The sequence below is a fragment of the Ochotona princeps genome, chromosome 2 (assembly GCF_030435755.1).
Source record: "Ochotona princeps isolate mOchPri1 chromosome 2, mOchPri1.hap1, whole genome shotgun sequence".
Classification (NCBI taxonomy): domain Eukaryota; kingdom Metazoa; phylum Chordata; class Mammalia; order Lagomorpha; family Ochotonidae; genus Ochotona; species Ochotona princeps.
The window spans coordinates 94,734,282-94,757,900 of NC_080833.1; the positions used below are offsets into that span (position 1 = coordinate 94,734,282).

A 23,619-nucleotide genomic window follows, 5' to 3' on the forward strand; every position below is an offset into this window, starting at 1 on the left:
TCCTCTTTTGTGATTCTATGTTCTGGACTTGTTTCCACTGACCAAATATCGATTGTTCTTATGCCAGTACTATATGTATTATTGCAGATTTATAGTAAAATTGAGATCACAGATTTTGTTCTTTTTTGATACCATGTTAGCTATTGAGTTATTTGAATTTTTGTGTGAATGTTTTAAAAATCATCTTTGGTTTTCATAAAAAGAGAAATGTGCTGATGAAGAGGGTTGACATCTGAAAAACAGTTGGGCATATTTGAATATAATAGCTATTTAATGGTCTTTAATTTCTCATCCATTTTTAATTACAGTATATATTATATAGTTAAATTCATCTTAGGTAGTTTATTTCTTATTGGATCCTTTTATAAACGTCATTTGTTTTGCAATTCTCTGAGCGTAGAAATAGTTACTTTTCTGTAGCAGCCTTTTTTATTCAACAACCCATTCAATTCACGAATTAGTATAGTGCATGTTATGTGTATTTTTTAGGATTTTCCACATACAGGATTATATTTATGAATAAAGATAGTTTTATATCTTTCTTTTGTATACACTGAAGCCTTTGGTACTGGAGTTAGTAAATTTAACAGATGGTGTAAGAATATAGACGTATTGATAGAACAAAAATAAAACCAGAGGTGGGCACTGTGAAGCAATAAGCTAATATGCTCCTTAGAGTGCCCACATTCTGTGTCAGTGCCTGCTCCAGGGCCTGGCTGTTCTGACTTCTGATCCACCTTCCTACTAATGCACTTCAGAGGCAGCGGATGATGGCTGAAGTACTTAAGTTTCTGCTACACGTGTGGAAGATATGGATAGAATTCCTAACTTTGACTTCAGGTATTTGGGGAGTAAACCAACAGATAAAAGCTGTCTCTCTGTTCCTGTCTATCACATTGCCTTTAATATAAGTAAATTTTTTTTAGAAGAAGGGGAAAAAGCATACAATGCCAAAAAATGCAGGAAAAAACCTTTGAAAAAAGGACCCACCACTACATTTCTGAGAGCTTATATCAACAGAAGCTCTTAACAGTAAAAATATGGATAGAGAGAATATATATAATATATAAAGAATATATATACATAAAGACCTAAAAAAGTTTTAGAATAGCCATATATGAGTAACCTAAAATCTCTTTAAATTTTTTTTATTATATTTTGACAATCTTTACATAGTTGATTAGGGTAAAAAAAGGTTCAAGGGCTATAGGAAAGTGGATAAGACTATTATTTCCATATTGTTTCCTTCATGTTTAAAGGGAGATAAAAGGAAGAAGGCCCACCCAATTTCCCACCCTCCCCAGGTCCTGGATGTAGGGCATGCTCCAAGGTTCTTGCTCAAGTGGTTTGGATAGTTCACCAGTTATGAATTGCTGCCAATCTTGCCACTCCAAGCACAATGAGGTCTTTGAAGAATCCACTGATTGACATAGTCCATCATAGAGTCTCCGTTTGCCCCACCCCGTATTTCGCTGCCAACATATAGCTGAGATAGTTGATTGACCTGTTCTGTCTTCTGTCTTTTCTTGATTAGGGTTCTGAGTCCAGCATTTCGATTGGGGAGATCTCCAAAGAAACTTTGTCTGAGGTGTCCTCAGACCACATTCTTGTATGTACTAGCAAGTACAGGGCCCGGCACAGTCCATTGCCCTGAGTCCATTGCAGTTGCTGAGTTGGTTCTGTTTTCAGTCCCGACTTCCACTGGAACCAGTGGATGTTGCAGTCCAGCCTGGTTCTGCCCAGCACATACTCGGCCCTCACATAAACCAGTGGGAGCTGCAGGCTAGTCAGAGCGACCCACAATAACCCCCACCAGGCCCGCCCCCTACCCTGGTTTGCCAGTATGTGTAGCAGTAGTCCAGTCTGTCCCACACTCCCTTCGGCTCTCGTACATGTCAATGGGTATTAAAACTTTGTTCCATCTAACCAGCTCCACTATACATTCTACACAGATGCTGTTGGGTATCTGTCTAGCCACCCCAGCCCCTGTCCCAGTTTTCGTGCCCTCCTGTGGAAGTGGTAACCCAAGAGGGAGGAGCCCACTATTTCCCTCCCAGGTCTCTCTCACTCCCGGATTATGCACTCTCCAGGTAGTTCTGTGGTTTGACTTAACAGAATTAGCCCCCAGTGCCAGCTTCTGCCATCTGATGCTGTGGCTAAGCCCAAACCACCCTCACCCACTCTAATTTATGCTTGCACCAGTAGGAATAATCAGCCCAGCCTGGCTTTTCCCTGATCTAGTCCACATGTGGCGCACAGGTGTTGTAGCCCTGCCCAGTCTGATCTGTCCCCAACCCAGCCCACGCTCTCCAGTGGGAGTAGCTGTCCGGCGAGGGGACCAGCCCCTTAATCCCCCTGCCGGCTCTGCCCCCTCCCTTCCTGGATCTCACGTGTGCTGGTTGGGTGCTGCGGTCACATCCAGTAGAGGCAACCTCACTTTGGCATTCCATATTGTGCACTGGGTTTTGTTGTGACCAAACCTGACTCGACCCACACTCTGTTCTGGTTTTCGGATTTGCCAGTGGATGACATGAACTGATTCAGCCTGGTCTACCCCCGACCCATGCCAAATGTATGCCAGTGGGAAACTTTCCATGCCCTATTCTGGGCTGTTTCCTATCATGCTTCTTGCGTTTACCTGCAGGGACTGTGTCCTGCCAGAGGAGTTGCTCAGGCTCCTCCATCAGAACCTCTCCCAATGCCAGATTTTGCGCAAACCAGGGGGTCCATGAGCCAGCCGTACTCAGTTCACCTCCTGTCCTAGCAGGAACAGTGGCTTTTCTCGACTGGCTTTTAGCCCTAACTGGTCCTTGCTGTTGGATGTTTCAGCCCAGCCATGGCTCGTCCATACCCACATACGGCTCACACATGGCTCAGTAGGGGTTGAGACCTTGCCTAGTCCATCCCACATCTACCCTGGTCCTCCAGGACACCAGAGGGTGTTGAAGTCTGACCCGGCTCAGTGCATCCAATCCCAGTCCACACTTGTGCCAAGGGAGACTACAGCCGTTTCCTAATCAGAACGCAGCCCCATTCCAGGCCATGCACCCCTTGGTGGGAACCTCAACTCAGTTAGGTTGTCCCCTTAGCTCCCCAACTGGGCCTGTTCCCAGCCATGGAGCACACGCATGCCAGTGGTTGCTCTGACTCAGCTTGGCTCAGCGCCTCACCTGTCCCGACCTCTGCCTTAGACACTGTGGCTTAGCGTACTTGACTCATGCAGACCAGTAGGTGCAAGAGCCTAGCTCAGCATGACCTGTGCTCCATCCTGGTCTCTAGTTTCGCTTGTGGGCTAAGGTTTGCTCAGTCCTGCCTGGTCCACCCTGTTCCATTACCAAATGACACATTACCCAGCTGTTGGAGCTACTTTGCCCAGCTTGTCTGATCCCCAGGTCTGGACCACATGTTCACCAGCAGGAGCTATGACTCGCCAAGGGAGTTTCCCAAGTTCCTCTACTTAATCCACTCCCAGACCCAGTTCTCATACATGCCATTGGGTTTAGGCCAGGTTCCGGCGAAGTCTGGCCTTCCATTTGGCCTTGTATGAGCTGGTGAACGTTGCAGCCCGGCCTACCCCTATTTGTCGGGGTCCCCCGGGGTCTCCCGTACCCGCGGAAGAAATCACCCGACACTCCATGCTGTGTTTCAAGAGCCACTTTACTTCCAATCAGTCTTTCTTCGTCGTCGTCGTCGTCGTCTGTCCCGTCCATCCGTCCGTCCTCTGTAGCTCCCTGTAGCTCTCTGCTGTAGCTCTCCTAAAGCAGGCTGCTTATATATCCTTTTTTCCCGTGGGTCCACTGGGTGCTACCTGATTGGCCAGGCCCTGGAGAGGAGGCAAATCTGCCTCACCTGCTGGCAAGACCAGCTCTGGTCTCTCCACTTTGCAGAGCAGCTGCCAGTCCTGGGTTATTGGCTGCAGCTGCCACCGCAGGGCTTTCTTCAGCAACCCGCTCCCCACACTATTCAGAATGCACATTCGGGTGCTGCTGCCTTGACCAGTCCAGACTGTTGCGGGTTCCTTTACCTGTGATTGATGGCAGGCTCCTTGGTCACGCCTAGCTTAGTCCATCACCACCCCAACCCTCGAGCTAACCAGTGGGGCTAGAATTTCCACGGGGTTTGGCCCACACATCCCTCACAGAATCTACCCCCGGATATGGTTCTCAAGTGCTAGTTAATATAATGGCCCTGCTTAATGTACCCTTCTCCTGATCCATCATCATGTCAGGTAACAGGATATGATTCTTCTGGACAATCTCCGAGCCATAGCTTCTGCATGGACTGGTATTTGGTGGTCAGCATTGTTCAGTGATTACAAGTTTTTCAAAGGAAGAGTTATTGTCATTGGGAATCTTTACAATAGATTCACGTCCTAGAAGCTCAGTGGGTTCAACTTGGAGATACCTAAGCAGCAATTCAAGGAACCAAAACCCCAGAGCTGCCCAGCTGGGCAGCCAGCAGGCAGAGGCTGGCACCAAATGGCACAATGGTCACCCGGGGACAGCTTACCACGTGCATGTGGCGGCTGGCGGCTGGGATCCAGGCATGAGACTCCCCATCCTGAGACCCACCAGCAGCCAGGAGGCTGCAGGAAGTTTAAACTCCCAGGCCCAAGGTTGCGCCTCTCCCCAATCCCATTCACCGCCCAATGAGGGTGGCAGATGGGCCCCGGACCTGCCCAGTCATGGAGATCTCCCCCTCGGTGTACTCACCCCGAAGAGAGCAGCCCCCAGAGTCCAGGCAGGGACGGCTCACCACATGCACATGGTGGCTGGCGTCTAGGATCCAGGCATGAGATGCCCCGTCCTGAGACCCACCGAATAACCTAAACTCTTATTTGCTCAGAGTAGTTATAGGGATTCTTAAGTTAGGGTCCCCAACATTTACTAGACAAAAAAATTTTTTTCTTTGACCCATTTTGTTGCCAGTAGATATTTTTCTTACTTTTGCTGGATCTTTAAAGTTTGTTGTCTCAACATATAGTTAGATCTTGCTTTGTTTTCTTGCTTTTGAATTGTAATGTTTATGTAATTTGCATTTAATGTTATGATGTGGTGTCTTTTAACATCCTTATATTTGTTTTGTATTTGTCCAATTTTTGTTGTTTATTTGCTTGCATCTATTGTACTTTCTTTTGGATAATTTGAATTTTCTTGAGTGTTTTATTTTGCCCCATCTATCGGTTTATTTACTCTTATCTGTTTTATTGATTGCCATGGGATTTTCCAATGTATATTTAGCTTGATCATCTGCTTTTAAGTAATGTTATTTCAGATAATAGTACAAGAACCTCCAGCAACATATTTAACTTCTCTCTCTTGTGTTATTGTAATGTGTTTTACTTCTACATGTGTTGTAAATTAATTTCACTTGAAGTGGTTAAAAATGCCTTTTAGGTTTATTCTCACTCACCATTTAAGGTTATGCTAGTGAATTTCTTTCCCTTCAGCCTTTTTGGGGAGGTTGTGGGGTAGTCTCAAAAAGTATTTTGCTTTCATTTCTGGATGATATATGCAATGTTTTTAGCATTCTGTGTTGACTTTTTCTTTTAAGTCACTTAAAGATGTGCCATTTTCTTCTGTCTTACATAGCTTCTGAAAAGTCTTTATATTTTTCTTTTTATTTTGGCTTTTTTTATTGACATGATTGTATATATTTATGAAGTACAGTGTGGTATTTTGATATGTATACATGTTGCAATGGCTAACTCAAGACAAATTAGCATATCTAGCTCACCTGCTTACAAGGCTTTGATTTCTAACTTTCTTTAAAGATTTACTTTTTATTTGAAAGACAGACTTAAAGAGAAGAAGAGACAGAGAGCTCTTCCATATGTTGATTCATTCCTCACATGGCCAGTCTGAAGCCAGGAGCCAGGTGTTTCTTACATTTGTCCAGCCTGGGTGCAGGGGCCTAAGCACTTGGACCTCTTCCATTACTTTTCCAAGTGTATTAACTGGATTAGAGTTGGGACTTGAACCTGTGCCCATCTGAATGCCAGTGATATAGGCAACAGCTTTACCTGTTTTGCCATAGTGCCTTGTCCCCAAGGCTTTGATTCTGAAAAACTATTTGAAAGGCAGAAAGACAAATATCTTCCATCCTCTGGTTCAGTCTCCAAAAACACACAAAACTGTGGCTAGACCAGACCAGAGCAAGGAGCTCAGAACTCAACCCTAGTGACCCACTTGATGGTTGGAGACCCACGTGGGTGAGCGGCTATCTGCTGCCTCCCACTGTGCTTCAAGCAGGAAGTTGGATCAAAAGCAGTGTACTTGAACCCAGCATTCGTGTGTAGGATGCAGCGTCCCAGGTGGCATCTGAACTGCTGTGCCAGCACTCACCCCTGAGGCACGTTCTTAAGGTCAAAGAGATACATTCGCATTTCATTGTTTCAGACTTTCCCAGTGACTGAGCAAAAAAGCCTAAGAACTAATTAAAAAAAAAAGTTGATTCTAGGCCGGCTCTGTCCTTGAAGTTTGACTGGATTCTCCAGAAGATACATTGCCCAGGCCCTTCAGTCAGCTGCCCTATCCTGCCACAGACTGCTCTTTGTTCTTTCCAGTCTCCTTCTCCCTGGGGCAGAGAATGCTATAGCGTGATCAGGAAGTCTGAGTCTACCTTACCTTCTGAGAGTTTTGTGTAACTGATTAAGTAAAAACACTGTAGTTTCTTAACTCTGCAAGAATTGGCAGTAGTTTTGTATCTTTTCATTTTTCTGTTATTTGAATGGTAAAGCATTGGGGGAGGGACTGAGAGAAAGAGATCTCTCTGCAGATTCAATCTCCCAATATCCACCACAACCAAAGTTGGGTCAGAACTCCACCCTGGTCTCCTGTGTGGGTAACAGGGACCCACATGCTTGAGCCTCCTCAGATGTGTATTAGCAGAGAGCTAGACTGGAAAAAGGAGGCAGGACTCAGTACAGGCACTCTGGTAATGGGTGTGGGCATCCCAAGAGATGACTTAACTTTCTGCACTATGAAGCCCACTTTACCTTTCTCTTTGACACTCAGAACTGCTCTTAACTTCATTCTCATCTAAACTTTTACTCTTGGTTTCTTGTAAGATGTTCACTTTTTGACAAGCTTTTCAGGAATTTGATTTATTGTGCCTGCCTGTGATTGTCTTTGTGTTTATATATATATAAATTTCCTGAATTTGTGTCCTTAAAAATTTTATTAGCTGTGGAAAAATTTTCCAGTAATCTCCTTCCCCATTCCAGTTATACATTTGCTAGGCTATTTGATGGTGTAATTATCGTCCAGTGGTTCTGTTCTCTTTTTTTTCTCCCTCATCCCCTCCTCTTTTCTTTTCTCTCTTGTTCTCATTATTATCATCTTTTCCAGTATTTGCTTGAGTACTTTTTGTTTAAGTATTATTTTTTATTTATTCAAAAGGCAGAATTACAGAGAAAGAGACCAGGAAAGAAACTTTTTTTTTTTTGAGATTTATTTTTATTGGAAAGGCCAATTTACAGAGAGAGGAGAAGCAGAGAAAGATCTTCCGACCGATGGTTCACTCCCAAAGTGGCCACAACAGCTGGAGCTGCACTGATCAAAAGCCAGTAGCTTCTGGGTCTCCCATGCGGGTGCAGGGTCCCAAGGCTTTGGGCAGTCCTCAGCTGCTTTCCCAGACCACAAGCAGGGAGCTGGATGGGAAATGGAGCTGCCGGGATTAGAACCGGCACCCATATGGGATCGCATTGCATGAAAGGTGAGGACTTTAAACACTAGTTTACCATGCAAAGCCCAGGAAAGAGATTTTACATCTCCTGAGTCTCTCCCCAAGTGGCCACAACAGGGCTGTGCCAGGCTGTGGGGCCAGAACTCCATCTGGATCTCCGATGTGAGAGACAGGGCCCAAGTCTTTGGTCATCCTCTGCTGCTTCCCAGACACATTAGCAAGGAGCTGGATCAAAGTCCAGGGGCACTTTAGGATGCCTGCATTGGAGATGGCGGCTTAGCTGACTGTACCACATTACCAGCCTGCTGTTGAGTACTTCTTATTGCTCTGTCTTCAGCTTTTGGGTTTCCTTTCTGCAATATTAAATACATTGTTAACCCTGTGATATTAGGGTTATGTTATGGTATTATGTTTAATACCAGGTATTATGTTTTAATACCAGATGTTCTTTTTCTTTTGTCTACCATTCTTTCCTTATTATAGTTCTCTTAATTTTAAGACTTTTAATTAATTAATTACACTCTGATTTCAGGTCATATTTTCTGTTGTTGTTTTTCTTTAATTATTTATTTATTTGAATGAGTGACAAAGTGGGAGACAGAGACAGACAGATATCTCTTCCATCAACTCATTTACTCCCCAAATGGCCACAGCAGTTGGGAACTAGTGGACCAATTCAAAGCCAGAATCTCCTTCCAGGTCTTCCCCATTGTTGCAGGGACCCAAAGCCTTCCACTGCTTTCCCAGGCACATTAGAAAGGAAGCTGAACTGGAAGTGGGACAACTGGGACTGGAACCAGCACCCATATGGGATATCGACAACTTAGGTGGCAATATTACCCACTACACCACAGCACCAGTCCCAGTATTTGTTGTTGTTGTTTGGATGCTAAACATAGTTAATTTTGTATTGTTGAGTGATGAAATTTGTGTTCTGCTGCTTTTAAAGAACTTTGGGGTTTATTCTGTAGTTTATTACATTGCATATGGATCAACTCACACCTTTTGAGGTTTGTTTTTAAACTTTATTGGAAAATAGCAGCTAGAATATCATTTTACTTTAAGGCTTATTTAGCTCTACGACTACTAAGGCATGAATTTTCTAAAGTTTCAGTCAGCTCCTAATTCTTCAATGAAAAAATCTTTTGTAGTCAAAATCATCTTTCCCATTATCATGTGAACTCTGGGAACTTACAGATACCCATCTATTATTTACCTTGCAGCATTTTAACAAGCGTATTGGTTTAGTGCTTGGCCACAAACTCAAGTGGATCTGTGCACATGTTTCTAGAATTTTACGTGCATCACTCTTTCTTATCTGGTATCCATCCAAGGTCTGCTGGAGTTCTTTTTCGCTGCACCAAGGTCTTAAAAGTGCCGCAAGGCAGAAATTCAAGGATATTTGGGTCTCACTTCATTTCTTTCCCAAGTTTCAGAAACATACTTATTGTTCCATATCTGAAAATAGTTGTTTCAGAGTTTTTTGGGGGCATTCTAGCTCTTTATTATAGGATAGAAAATCCATAACTAGTTGACTAAGCCATTTGAGTTTATTTCATGGGTTTCATTATTAGCCTGTTAAGATAACCATGGAAATTAAGTTTGTGTCCTGTTTATTTTTCTGGCAATTTGTTTCATACAGTCTGTATTCTTAATGCTACCTATAGAGTTTGACGCTTTTATGTGGTAATCTATTTTATCCTAATAATTTTCTTTTTAATGATGTATTTGTTTGAAAGGCAGAGAGAGAGGGAGAAGGGGAAAGGAAGGAAATCAGAAGGAAGTGAAAGAGAGAGAGAGAGAGAGAGAGAATCTTCTTTCCTTTGGTTCACTGCCCAGATGACCACAAAGCCAGGGCTGAGTCAGGCCAAAGTCAGGATCCAGGAGCTTCATCCTGTGGGTGAAGATGAAGCAGGAAGCTCCATGTCCCCCATGCATGGAAGGAACCTGGGTGTTTGTGCCAATCCAGTGGTGCATTAGCAGGGAGCTGGAGCAGAAGAGGATCATGACCCAGCACCCATGTGGGATGCTGGTATTGCAGGCAGTGGCTTAACCGACTGCATCACAGTGCCAACCCCTGAATCCTGGTCATTTTCAAGTGACAGTTTATATAGTTTAGCTATAATACAATAATACACAAAATAGTATAGAATTATGGTGTGATATTTTTGACAGTAAAATATCATGCAAATAGTGTTAAACCCATAAGTGAACATTTTTTAAATGCCTGCTACTTGAATTACAGCTTTACAAAGTATTGGGTTCATGATTATAGTTATGAGACAGCTATTGGTTATATTCATCATGTTTTCTCTTCAAACATTTAGAAATAACCTGAGCAGGTTTATGACTGATGCCTAGTCAAACTTGGTCTTAAGTAAAATAAAATGTACATCAGTAGTCCTCTAAATGGATTGGCACTGTGATGTAGCTGGTAAAGCTGCTGCCTACAACACTGGCACCCCATATGGGTGCAGATTTGTGTCCTGGCTGCTCTGCTTCCAGTCCAGCTCCCTGCTAATGGCCCGGGAATGCAGCAGAAAATGGACCCCAAGTGTTTGGGCTCCTGCCACCCATGTGGGAGACCTGTTACAGCTGTGGCCATTGTGACCATCTGAGGAGTGAATCTCCTCCCATCCCGTCTCCCAATCTCTACACGCCTACCTGGCTGTCTCCTTGACTTTCAAAATAGAGAAGTAAATAGATCTTTAGAAAGAATAGTCCTATATAGGGCTGGCACAATGACTCAGTTAGCTAATCTTCTGACTGTAAGTACCGGCGTCCCATACAGGCACTGGTTCATTTTTCGTTTACTACACTTCCCATCCAGTTCTCTGCTGTGGCCTGGGAAAGCAGTTGAAAATGGCCCAAAGCCCTGAGACGCTGCACTTGCATGGAGACCCGAAAGAAGCTTCAGGCTCCTGGGCTGCAAATCAGCCCAGCTCCAGCAATTGCAGACATTTGGGGAGTGAACCAGCAGATGGAAGATCTTTTTCTCTGTCTCCTTCTGTCTCTGTAACTCTCCGCCTTTCCAATGGGGAAAAAAATAAGTCTTGAAAAACAAAACAAAAGAAAAACAACAACAACAACAACAAAAAAAAGGCAAGAAGAAAAAATGCAGAAAACAAAAATGCAATACTTGACATAATAATCATATATTCCTAGGCCGTTTTATCATATGTTTGTTAATCTTTGCTTTTTATTTTTTATTTCTCAGATTGTCAGTATTTAAACAGACCACACCATGCGTGAGTACAAGCTAGTGGTCCTTGGTTCAGGAGGCGTGGGAAAATCTGCTCTGGTAAGTTAGCTAACTAATTGTAATTTGTATAATAACATTTACTTGCTTTCAGATTTCCAGTTATTAAAGAGAAAAGGTAGCGTTCTTTTCAGTGTACCTTGTATTGTCCACAAAGAACAGGGAGTCCTTCAATAACCCCAGGAAAGAGTGGGAGATGACCCAAGTCATTGAACCCCTACACCCATTTGGGAGACCCAGATGAAGCTCCTAGCTCCTGGCTCCTGGCTTCAGCCTGGCTCAGTCCCAGCCACAGGGGCTTTTGGGAGAGTGAAGCAGTGGGTGAAGGAGATCGCTCTCGGTCTGTTTTCCTCACTAGTCTGAGGTCTTTCAAATAAAATTAATAAATAGATCTTTAACAAAAATAAATAGGATAGCTTTTTAAATCGATGGGAAAGAGTGAGATTGTCTAGGGAAAATCAAGAGGGAGAAGAACTCAAGACTGAACTCTCATTACCTCCCAACCTGTAGAGGAGGATTACAAGATCCAGCAGGGAAGACTGGAGCATGTCCTGTACTTGAATCAGAAAGATGTGTCTGCATGACAGCTCAGAATAGCGATGACCAGGAACTGTGGAGAGGGGTGATGGGATAAGAGTAGCAGCTTCCTAACCAACTGGAGGGGGTTGAAGAGTAAATGACAGCTCAACAATTGCAATCTCTAATAGGCAGTTGAAGACATTTGATTGTAGGAGTGGACAGAGAAAAGGGGGCAGATGCTACAGGGATCCATAAAGTTGAAGATTTTGATTTTATTTGGAGATTGAAGGCATTGGAGCGTGTTTGTATGTTGAAGGCAATAATTTGGTATCAAAGTTTACCATGATGTAGGAGAAGGAAGGGGGCATCCACTTTGAAAGTGAAATTTCACCTTCTGGAATTCAGAGGAGTAATGAAACATTTAGTAACTTCTTATTTCAGTAAGAAACAAAACAATCATGAGATTGTGCATTTTTGAAGTCTTGTTAATGGATGACTTCCGGAAGGCACTTGGGTTCTGTTGCTTCTGCATTCAATCTTACGGGTTAGCACCATGTTCTGGCCCGTTAGAAAACTCCAACTTAGGGCCCGGCGGCGTGGCCTAGCGGCTAAAGTCCTCGCCTTGAAAGCCCCGGGATCCCATATGGGCGCCGGTTCTAATCCTGGCAGCTCCACTTCCCATCCAGCTCCCTGCTTGTGGCCTGGGAAAGCAGTTGAGGACGGCCCAAAGCTTTGGGACACTGCACCCTTGTGGGAGACCTGGAAGAGGTTCCTGGTTCCTGGCATCGGATTGGCGCGCATCGGCCCGTTGCGGCTCACTTGGGGAGTGAAACATCGGATGGAAGATCTTCCTCTCTGTCTCTCCTCCTCTCTGTATATCTGGCTGTAATAAAATGAATAAATCTTAAAAAAAAAAAAAAAAAAGAAGAAAACTCCAACTTAGTGAGAATACATTTAGTATTATTAGGAAAATCGCTATATCAGGGATCCTCTGCCTGAACTGTATTTTGAGAACCTATAGCATATAAGGAAGCCACTAAGAAACTAATTTTCCGTATTTAAGTTATGCTGTACTAAGAAGTTTGGAGTTTACTACATTCTAATTAGTCTGTTTAGCTCAACCTCAAATAGTGTATAAAATGTTCCTCTGAGTAATTTAACTCATTTAATTCTCACATTTTCTTTTAGTCATTATTGTACCAGACTTTGTTTTAAAGCTGTTCAGGAAGTAGCTCACAATCATCTAGTGACTTCACTTACTGAGTGATGAACCTTGGAGATAACAGAACAGTTGTTCCCTCGTATCTTTAGGGGATACATCCCAAGACCCCCAGTGACTGCCTGGAGGCCTGAGTGGTCCTGAATCTTGTATATGCTTTTGAAGAGAGACAGAAAGATCTTCTCTCTGCTGGTTCACTCCCCAAGTGGCTAAATCGGCTAGAGCTGCTCTGATCCAAAGCCAGGAGCCACGAGCTTCTTCCGGGTCTCCCTCATGGATATAGGGTCCCAAGGCCTTGAGCCGTCCTCAACTGCTTTCCCAGGCCACAAGCAGGGAGCTGGATGGGAAGTGGAGGAGCCAGGACATGAACCGGCCCCCATGTAGGCTATGGCAGATGCAAGGCGAGGATTTAACCACTAGGCTATCGTGCCGGGCCCTTGTATATACTTTTGTTTCTTTGAGTACATGCATTTGATAAAGGTTAATTTAAATTAGGCACAAAGATTAAGAGCAGTATTCTATTTCTACATGTCAAATTTGAATGTGATTTTAAATGAAAAGTGGCCATGGCAGTCCCTAGAATGTAATAGGCTTTAAATAAATTTAAATTCCCTTTTCTCTCCCACTTTACCCCTCCCAGTTAGACTTTTTAAAATTTAGAACTTTTGTCTCTGTCTTTTGAGCACACAGGATAAAAGTTACTATCAATACATAAATCAGTAACATGAATTTAAATACTGGTAGTTTTTCATTTTTAAATAAATTAGAATCTAATTTTTGAAATTTAGAATCTAGTATTTGAAGCTTGATTTAATTTTTAACAGTGTATTATCAGCAGTAGTGTTGATGGGTTTTTAACATTGCCATCTGTTTTATAGTAAGTGGAGTCTTACTGTTAAGTCCTTAACTCTTCTCTCTTTTTTTTCCCCTCAGACAGTTCAATTTGTTCAGGGAATTTTTGTTGAAAAATATGACCCAACGATAGAAGATTCCTATAGAAAGGTAAAGTGTGAAACTTACATATGCATGTTTACAGTAGTTTTTTTGTGACTTTAAATCTCGTTTCATGTAGTTGCTTTTTAAAGTTTTGAGAAATGATAGAATTATTCTCTTTGTTGTAAGCTTCACCTAGACAAGATAGTTGTTAATGTGTTTAAGTAACTCCATGTTCCATTTTCCAATTACATATAATCAGTACGTAGATATTTGTTAACTAGTTGTTAATAAAAGTTAAAATCACTTTTATACGTGAAGTTAATTGAGTGAAAGTTTTTGTTAAAAGTCCACAGAATAGACAGTATCAAAAGAAAGCCACCACAATGTGTGGATGTGTGTGCATTGTGGTATCAGATGTGCTATTCATGCAGCTTGTTAAATGGGGAGCTATGGGTGTGTGCAAGCAGGGAGCATACAAGGCATGTTTGTACCGTCCCCCGGGAGTGCTGTGGATCTGAAGCCTACTGTAAAATGCTTTCTTTGAATGAAAGAAATAGTGGTCTTGCCCAAAATAATATTCTACTGTAAAACAATCTAGGATTATGGAAAACCTAAATTTTATTTCCTGACTGTGTGAGCAGAGAAAAGACAGTGTTAATGAAAGACTGGTGACTAAGAGTATAAAAAAAGTAAATAAATAGATTAAAACCTGCATTTCAACAATAAGAAGGGATTGCTTTGTTCAATGTTTTTAGAATGTGTTTGTATTAGTGCTATTCCTTTTATTAAATTAAGTTAATCCAGCAATATTGACAGCAGTTTCACTGTCTTCAAATTGGAAACAGAATTGTGTTTCACTGGGAAAGTACAGGGCTAATTTGTTATTCTTTGAGCACCCTGGTTACAGATTTTCAGGTTACAAGCACACTTGTTGCATGTGTGGTGGGGTAATAGTTTGTGGCCTGCATTTTTCTGGAACTTTCCCAAAATAATTTGCTAGTTAAATCTTTAACTACAAAACAAAATTTTTGCCTAAAACACTAAAGGCATAGCTTCTCTTAATTCCTTCTTTAGTAAATGTTTTCACACAGTCGAAAATTGATCCTTTTTTAGGCCAGCCTTCTCTTTTATAAGACAGTAGGAAAGTAGAATTCTGTGCATAAAATTTAACCTTTAGGGCCTGGCACAGTGGCCTAGCAGGTAACATCCTCGCCTTGAACACTCCAGGATCCCATATGGGTGCTGGTTGTAATCCTAGCAGCTCCGCTTCCCATCCAGCTCCCTGCTCGTGGCCTGGGAAAGCAGTTGAGGATGGCCCAAACCCTTGGTGCCCTGCACCAACACAGGAGACCTGGAGGAAGTTCCTGGCTCCTGGCTTCGGATCAACTCAGTTCTGTCCATTGCAGTCACTTGGAGAGTGAATCATCGGGCGGAAGATTTTTCTCTCTGTCTCTCCTCTTCTCTGTGTATCTGACTTCGCAATAAAAATAAATAAATCTTTTTTAAAAATTTAATCTTTGGAGCCGAGTCAGTGGTATAGTAGGTTAATCCTCTACTTGTGGTGCTGGCGTCCCATATAGGCACAAGTTCTAGTCCCGACTACTCCACTTCTGACCCAAGTGGAGAATGGCACAAGTCCTTGGGCCCTTGCACCTACATGAGAACCCAGAAGTAGTTCCTGATGCCCAAATTTGGACCAGGCTAATTCTAGCTGTGGTGGCCATTTTGGAAGTGAGCCAGCAGGTAGAAAATCTCTCTCTCTCTGTCTCTGCCCCCACCTCTGTAACTCTTTCAAGTAAAAATTAAAAAAAAGAAAGAAAGAAAAACATGACATTTACACAGTTTTTTGCCTTTTTACGAAGTGCCTTTATCTTAAAAAAAAAAAGTTTGGACTCTGTTGATGAGCTTACACTTCTCTGTTCCCTTTTTAAGATTTATCTATTTTTATTGGAAAACAAGTTACAGGGCGAGAGGGAGAGACAAAGAGAGACATCTTCTATTTGCTGGTTCACCACCGAAATGACCACAATGGCCAAAGCTGAGCTGGTGGGAGCCAGGGACTTCTCGTTCTCCCATGTGGGTACAGAGTCCTGAGGACTTGAGCCATCCTCTGCTGCTTCCCTATACCATAAGCAGGGAGCTGGATTGGAAGTGGAGCAGCAGAGACTCAAACCAGCACTCATATGGACTGTCGGCCCCACGCGGGAGACTTAGCCTACTGCACCACCATGCCGTCTCCCCTCTATTCCCTTTTAAAGTCAAATTATCCAAAGAGTTAAATCTTGTACATGTTTTAGTAAAATTTTAAGTTGAATGTGGTAAATTGGCAGTTATTTTTTGTTTCAAAATCATCTTGTGTGCCTTTTGAACCTGTAACACATTTTCTTGTTTTGTTTTCTCTGAAGAAGTTATGTACCTATACTTTTTTCCCTTCACAACTAAATCTGATTGTTGCAGTTTTTCTTAAATTTCACAGAATGGCCATTTGCTTTTAATAACAAGTACAATACAGTGGTTGGAAAATATCCAAACTCAGCAGTAACCGTCATGACTTCTAAAATACTAATAGAATGTGGTTGAGCCCCATTCTTGATGTGGCAGCCTGTTCAGTCCCTGCCCGTGCAGCAAGTCTTGGAGAAGGACTTTGCCATCATTAGGTACATGAGGCAAAGACGAGGCTTTGATATTCCTTTCATGTTTTGTTTTTTTTTCCTACCCCACAGCAAGTTGAAGTAGATTGCCAGCAGTGTATGCTCGAAATCCTGGACACAGCAGGAACAGTAAGGATATTATCTTTCTTTGATAGATTTGAATTTATGAACAGGTATTTTCAGAATTGCTGAATAATGCTCAGTAAAAATAATCATTCTGTTTAGGAATAGGTTTTACGAATGTAGGGCATCTTAAATTTTGTGTATGAAATCAGCTGTGATGTGTTTAATTGACACCATTGAGTTCACCTAAAGAATCTCTGTGTTAGCTTTTTCTGTTGAGGTAAAGAGTGTGTAAAGTGCTTTAGAATTTTTTAAGTTCTTTTAAGTCCAGAATGTTATTGAGATAGGCATGTCTATGAGTCTGAGTTGTCTCCCCTCCCTCTCTGGCCCCACTTCCTGCTGTCACCTGCCAGCTCAGCTTGTAAAATACTCTCCACCTGCTTCCCCTCCAGACCTTTGTGTTGGCCGAGCCCTGCATCTAGAAGATTCTTCTTTCACATACCCACCGAGCTTACTGGGCTGTTACTTGGGAGACCTTCCCCCCAGAGGGTCTTGTAAATTATAACAAAGTTCCCACCTGCCCAAAGCTGCCTGCCCTCCTGCAGTGCTTTGTTTTTCCCTGCAGTATTGACAAACTTCCCACATACTGTATACTTTATTTTTGTCTCCACATACTCCTCCAGGGCATATTCACCATCCCTTCCCTAGCGCTACAGCAAGGTCTGGCACATACAGGTCCTCCTTGGGTATTTATTGAATGGATGAATCTTACTTGATTTATTATATAATTAAGTATTTAGATGATGACACAATTTAATTAGTTACTGTAATTGTGCTTCCTGGAATATACACAGGTTATAGAAGGAAATTCTAGGAAACCCCCAGTTTTAATATCTTTCTCACAAAATGCTGTGGCAGTAGTATGGAAAATTCAGCATAGTCCTTTGGCGCACCAGAACCTAGGGAAAATAGGTGATGGTGTAGCATACTCCCCCAAATGTACAGTAAATGCATCAGCCAAATTGGAACAGTTGGAACTGTTTCAGATGTCCTAGACAAAATACAGGTGGATAGGGGTCCAGGAAGCAAAGGCAGCAAAACTCTTAAGAAACGTTGTGTATTAAGGTCTTTTACGTACAATACATCCAAAGATGTGAAGATATAAAATACATAGTTACAAAGAGCCAAGATATACTTTTGTACATTTTAAGCATTTTACCATATTTGCTCGCTTTTGCTACCATGTGTAAAATATCCATTTTGTAAGATTCTGTTTTATGTTAATATCTGTAGTTATAGAGTAGTGATAATCACCAAGTGAGAGGGGGTGAACAGAACTCTAATTGGATGTGACTGTAGCATGGGGACCACATGTTAGCAGTTAGTGGGTCTAAGTAAAGGCTGTAGGTAGTCATTGCACTGTTCTGCATATTTTCTACAAGTCTGAAAATGGAAAATCAATGAACACATTCTTATCAAGAGAATCAGTCTGCCAGTATGTGGAACAGCGTGTGCTGGATGATTAGGTCACAATTAAGGGCTGGAATTATGCTTTAGACTGTTCTCCACGAGATAGAGCAGTAGTTATTTCATGAAATTCCCAAGCAATATTAACATATGTATAAATTTTAAAAATAATAATTGTGCACAGTTCTTCTAAATCACAGAAAAGCAGATTAAGGTGGAAATTCCTTCTCATTCGGTAGTTTTGTTGTTATTTTTTATGGTCACCCTACTAGGGAACAGGAACATTCACCTCAAAGTTAACTAAAAAGTACATACTTTATGTCTCATGTTTTTTTATTATAGCATGTGATCTTTTTAAAATGTAGTTTACTTGTAATTAATCTGTTATAGTAAAGAGCTTTATACTGTCATAATTACGTTATTTTTTATTACAGGAACAATTTACAGCAATGAGGGATTTGTATATGAAGAATGGCCAGGGGTTTGCACTAGTATATTCTATCACAGCTCAGTCCACGTTTAATGACTTACAAGACCTGAGGGAACAGATTTTACGGGTTAAAGACACAGAAGATGTAAGTATTTCTTTTCTCTAAGAAGAGTACTTCTGTTTTCAGCCAAATAAAAGTTTGTGTTGGGCTCGGTAAGGTAGCCTAGTAGCTGGGGTCCTCGCCTTGCATATAGGTGTCGGTTCATGTCCTGGTGGCCCCGCTTCCCATCCAACTCCCTGCATGTGGCCTGGAAAAGCAGTGGCAGACAGCCCAAGGCCTTGAGACCCTGTACCTACATGGGAGACCCAGAAGGGGCCTCTGGCTCCTGGCTTCGGATTGGCCCAGCTCTGGCCATTGCAGCCGCTTGAGAAGTGAATCAGCAGACAAGATCTTCCTCAGTCTCTCTCCTTCTTTCTGTGTATCTGCCTTTCCAAGAAATAAATCTTTAAGAAAAAGTTTGTTTTCTCATTAGAGAATTTGAGTGGTATCTTCCATATGCCAAAGGGCCCCTGAAACAAACCAACAAACAAAAAAAACCACACACCTTTCAAAATGAAATCGCAAAATTGCATGCTAAAATTTTTGTAGAATGAGGAAGTACATGATCAGCTGCTCATTGTGCTGTGCAGATAAAACATACAATTAAGAAACAACAATTAAGAAACAATACTTCACAGAGCACAGCCTGAGATTCCAGCATCCCACATGAGTGCTGGTTTGAGTCCTGGCTACTCCACTTCCCATACTGTTCCTTGCTGACATGCCTGGGAAAGCAGCAGAGGATGACCCAAGTGCTTGGACCCTGCCGCCAGCATGGGACCCAGATGGAATTGTAGCCCTCTGAGGAGTGAGCCAGCAGACGGAGGATTGACAGCTCTCTTTCTCTTTCTAACTCAGCCTTTCAAATAAATAAGGCAGTCTTTATTTTTTTCATAAATCATTCTTTATTACAAACACTTCCAAGAAGTGAGAATTTGGTTTTGGAAACCAATAGTTATATCAGAGAAACAGTGTTCAAAGAGCATTGAACATTATTAAGAGCCAGCAGCTTACAAACAAATGACTTTTGTTCTCCAGGTACTTTTTATTTAAGCAAGTTAATAAATTTTCTTGCTTGTCTGGTTTAAGGAGAGTAGAAAATCATAGCCCCATGTAACTGAACATCCATGAGATGTAGAAAAGGGAGATCACACCTGCTTTTTGGCTTTATTGCTACTCTTAACATCACAACTAGACAAATCTTTGAATCTAGACATCAAATGCAGATAGATGAAGGACCCATTTCTGTGTTGGTCTTGTCACCACTTTAGCTTTTGATGATATGTCAATGAGTTGAAGCACTTAAGTCAGTATCAGTGAGTACATTCTCTGTATTCCAAGAGGTTTTCCCGTTTTTGGGGGGGTTTTTTTGTTTGCTCAGATTTTTCTATTTGGAATTCATCTCTCAAAAACAGCATGAAAATTTGGGGAGTATATTCCCTACATAATTTAACAAATGACTGTAACAGAATGCTTTCTGTATTTCCTGGTGTCTACTCTCTTTCCCTCCCCTAACATATGTGTATATATCTTATTTAAAGGCACTTGGTGAAGCTGAGAATTGCAATACATTTCAGTTGGTGGCAGATAGTTACTTATTTGGAAGAAGAGGGTAAATGCTGAGTATTTTGTTTTTCATTTTCTGTTTTCTCTTTCCTATAGGTTCCAATGATTTTGGTTGGCAATAAATGTGACCTGGAAGATGAACGAGTAGTTGGCAAGGAACAGGGACAGAATTTAGCAAGACAGTGGTGTAACTGTGCCTTTTTAGAATCTTCAGCAAAATCAAAGATCAACGTTAATGAGGTAACCTGAGAAGCTGGGTATCACAAAGAAATGCCTTTTAATTTTCCTTGCTTTTAATTAATTCCTCAGGGTGTGTGTGTGTGTGTGTTTAATGAAAACCTTTTGTTCTTCTAAGCAATCTTGATTTTTTCACTTTTAATATGACACTGATTCCTGGAAACCTTATTCTTTCGCTTGGACAGGCTCATGTTGGTGACTAATGACGATACTTCCATTCTATTGTCAAAGAAGTTAAAAGTAAGAGAATATGAATAAAATCCTGCTAAGCCTCTAAACGATTTGTCACAAAGTAGTGTGTGAAAACTGTCACATTGGTATTGTAATACTAACCTATCAAGATATATATACATGTGTTCTAAACTCAAGAAAACAAGCAGTTTATTACAAATTAGTTTTTAAATTATTTTTTGCAATCTTTACATAGTTGATTAGGCCTCAAAGGGTCAAGGGCTACAGGAAAGTGGGTAAGACCATTGTTATCACATTCTCTCTCTCTCTCTCTCTCTCTCTTATTTTTTTTTTTTTTATTTCTGTATCTAGGGTAAAGGGAGAAGCCCCACCTAGCCTCTCATCCATCCCAGGGTCCCAGGCATGCTCCAAGGGCACTGCTCAAGTAGTTTTGATAGTTCAGCAGTTCTGAGTTGCTGCCAGTCTCACCATTCCAAGCACGATGAAATCTCTCCAGAATCCACTGGCTGATACAATATACCTTAGAGTCTCTGTTTGCCCAGATTTTCACTGCCAACACATGACTGGGGTAGTTGATCAATTTGTTCTGTCCTCCATCCTCTGTTGTGGTATCACGAGTCCTCTTCATGTTGCAATGGACTGCCATATCCTTGATGTGTACCTGGATATGCTGACCACTGCTCCGTCTGAGACTCTGAGAAGGCTCAGCTTTGACACATGCACTCCATGGTCAGACCATGGAACCTGCACTTCTCTTAATGATTGGGGTTCTGAGATCAGCCATTCAGTTGGAGCAGTCCCCAAAGAAACTTCATCTGAGGTGGTCTCAGACTTTATTCTTGTGTGTGCATGCCAGTACAGGGTCTGGCACAGTCCATCGCCCCATTCAGCTTGTGCATATGCTGGTGGTTGCAATTGCTGGATCAGTTCTGCATCCAGCCCTGTCTTCTACACAAACCAATGGGTGTTGCAACCCAGCCTGATCTTGCCCACCACACACTTGGTCCTCACACAAACCAGTGGGAGCTGCAGCCTAGTGGGAGCAACTGGTAACTCCCATCAGGCCTGCCCCCTGTCCTGGTTTCCGTGCTTGCCAGTATGAACTGCAGATTGGTCCTGTCTGTCTCACATCCCATTCAGCTCTCATACATGTCAGTGGGTACTGAAGCCTAGTTCAACCCAACCAGCTTCACTGTCCAGCCCACACACATGCTGGTGGGTACTGTTCTGACTAGCTATACTTGTCCCAGTCCTGGTTTTCGTGATTTCCAGTGGGAGTGATAACCCAAGAAGGAGGTGCTCACTATTTCCCTACTTACCTATCAAGATGTATGTGCATGTGTTCTAAAGTCAAGTAAGAAAACAAGCAAAGTACTTTATTACAAATTAATTTTTGCTACACAAAATGATATTGCCACCTCCATGGAATCAGATTGCCTGAGTCTTGCCTCACCTTTTGGTGCATGTGGTGCCTTTCGTACATGGCTGGAGGTTAAGGGGAGCATAACTATGGACAGAAATGCTTAACAGGCATATAAAGGGTTTTCTGGTCCCAAAAAATTAGTGCAGTTCCCAACTGCCCAATTCAACCAAGCAAAAATGTGAGATAACCCCTTAACTTTGTTAGTTTTCATCCTTAAAAAAAGAAAAAAACAAGTGGAACTCTTTTCTTTCTTATTCCCTTGCCTAGTATTTGCCATTTGTAGCATTATCAGAATGGGTCAGAATTCAGATCATTTAGGGCACAGGTAAGAAAAGCAGGTATCCTTAACTGATACACTTATACACTATTATCTAATTTCTAAAATGGCCAAATTAAATTTCCAGTAGAAAAAAATTAAATATGCTACATACAAGTCTGTTTTACAGACTATTTATTTATATTACATAAAAGTAAGAAATTAGTATGTTTTGTTTATTAATGAAATATTTACTAAGTGCTTGTAATATGTCTGATACTATGTTAGCCACCCAGGCAACAGGTAATAGTCACCCAAACACTGCTTCTGCCCTTAAGAGGGTCACATCTGATGGGGGAGGGGAACAAGACTGCCACTGCCAAGCACAGGGAATGTGCTAGACTTCCAGCTTCCATTTTCTCTCTTATAGAATTACTTTTCTAGAAGTTATCTCAAAAGATGTGGTTACAAATAAGATTTTGGTTTTTAATATAGCATTTTCCTTTTTTAAAAAGTAACTTTAAAATAACTCATTAAGACTGGTGAAAGATGCTTGGCTCTTGGAATAGTGGTATGAGGGCCGCTATACAGGATGACTGGCTTCAGGAACTTTCTTGTCCCTGTCCTCACCCTTTCTGCTGTCCACCCCATTGAGCACCACATTGGCTGGGACTAGGTAGGATGAGGGCTCAGCTCTTGGAACTTGGAGGAACTGTTCCTCACCTCACAGCATTCCACATTTGGAGAAGCTTGCTTGCTACTATCCTGACATTCCAGCTACCAAATTCCTTTGAGTTAACAGTTCCTTAGACAGTTTGTGCCTTGTAAATGTTTGTGATTTTTAAATGGCTCAAGCTAGAGGATAATACCTTCGCAGGGTTCCATTCTTGGCCTCAGATTGGAAAACAGGCAAGACTCACTGCTTTACCAAAGAGCACTCTGACTCTCACGTAGATGTGTTGACCATAGAACTTGTACCGTGTTCTTAAAAAGAGCAAACATTTATACCAGAATTGCATCAGGAATCAGTTGTTCTTTGCTGAGGCTGGAACAGTAATTGGAATCAAGACATCCTTAATTTAGGGATGGGATAGGGATTGAGAAAAGTATTCTGTGTTCCCCTCAGATTTTTCTGTAGTTCAGAGAGATGAGGAAGAACTTAAGCTGGGGACTTTTGGCATTTCTAACCAATTATTATAGTTCCAACTTCCCCTCATCACTGAACCATGTGCTGCTATGATGTAGGCAATGTTTTCCAAAGAAACCATGTAGAATAATACTACAGAGATTAGTTCTCTCTCTGTTATAGTATATTCCAGAAACCAGAAACTGAGTAGCATGAACAAAGTGAAATAGAATCTATGTGCTTTTAATTGACTTACTGTTCTAGTTTACCTTTTGATTATTTTTCATATTATAACTTCTGCACTGAGCCTAGTGAGTCAATGAGAACTATTTTTGGCTTATACACAGTAAATTTATGAAGGTATCAAGAGTTGTGAAACAACTTGGACTTTGAAATTGAAAAACCAACTACCATTTTGTTTGTGCATCTTATGTTTTCAAACTTTTCTTACAAATAAGATAATTGGGAGTTAAATGATTTGAAGAAGAT

General features: G+C 41.7%; 1 protein-coding gene across 1 annotated transcript in view; it reads left to right on the forward strand.

Moving 5' to 3' along the window:
• Positions 1 to 23,619, forward strand: part of RAP1A (RAP1A, member of RAS oncogene family) — a 97,058-nt gene that overhangs the window by 67,783 nt on the left and 5,656 nt on the right. Inside the window, exons 2-6 of the mRNA XM_004581926.3 lie at positions 10,904 to 10,987; positions 13,617 to 13,685; positions 16,343 to 16,399; positions 18,235 to 18,375; positions 19,993 to 20,136. Coding sequence (XP_004581983.1) covers positions 10,931 to 10,987; positions 13,617 to 13,685; positions 16,343 to 16,399; positions 18,235 to 18,375; positions 19,993 to 20,136 — 468 coding nt within the window. The 5' untranslated portion in view covers positions 10,904 to 10,930. The remainder of the gene's footprint in view (positions 1 to 10,903; positions 10,988 to 13,616; positions 13,686 to 16,342; positions 16,400 to 18,234; positions 18,376 to 19,992; positions 20,137 to 23,619) is intronic.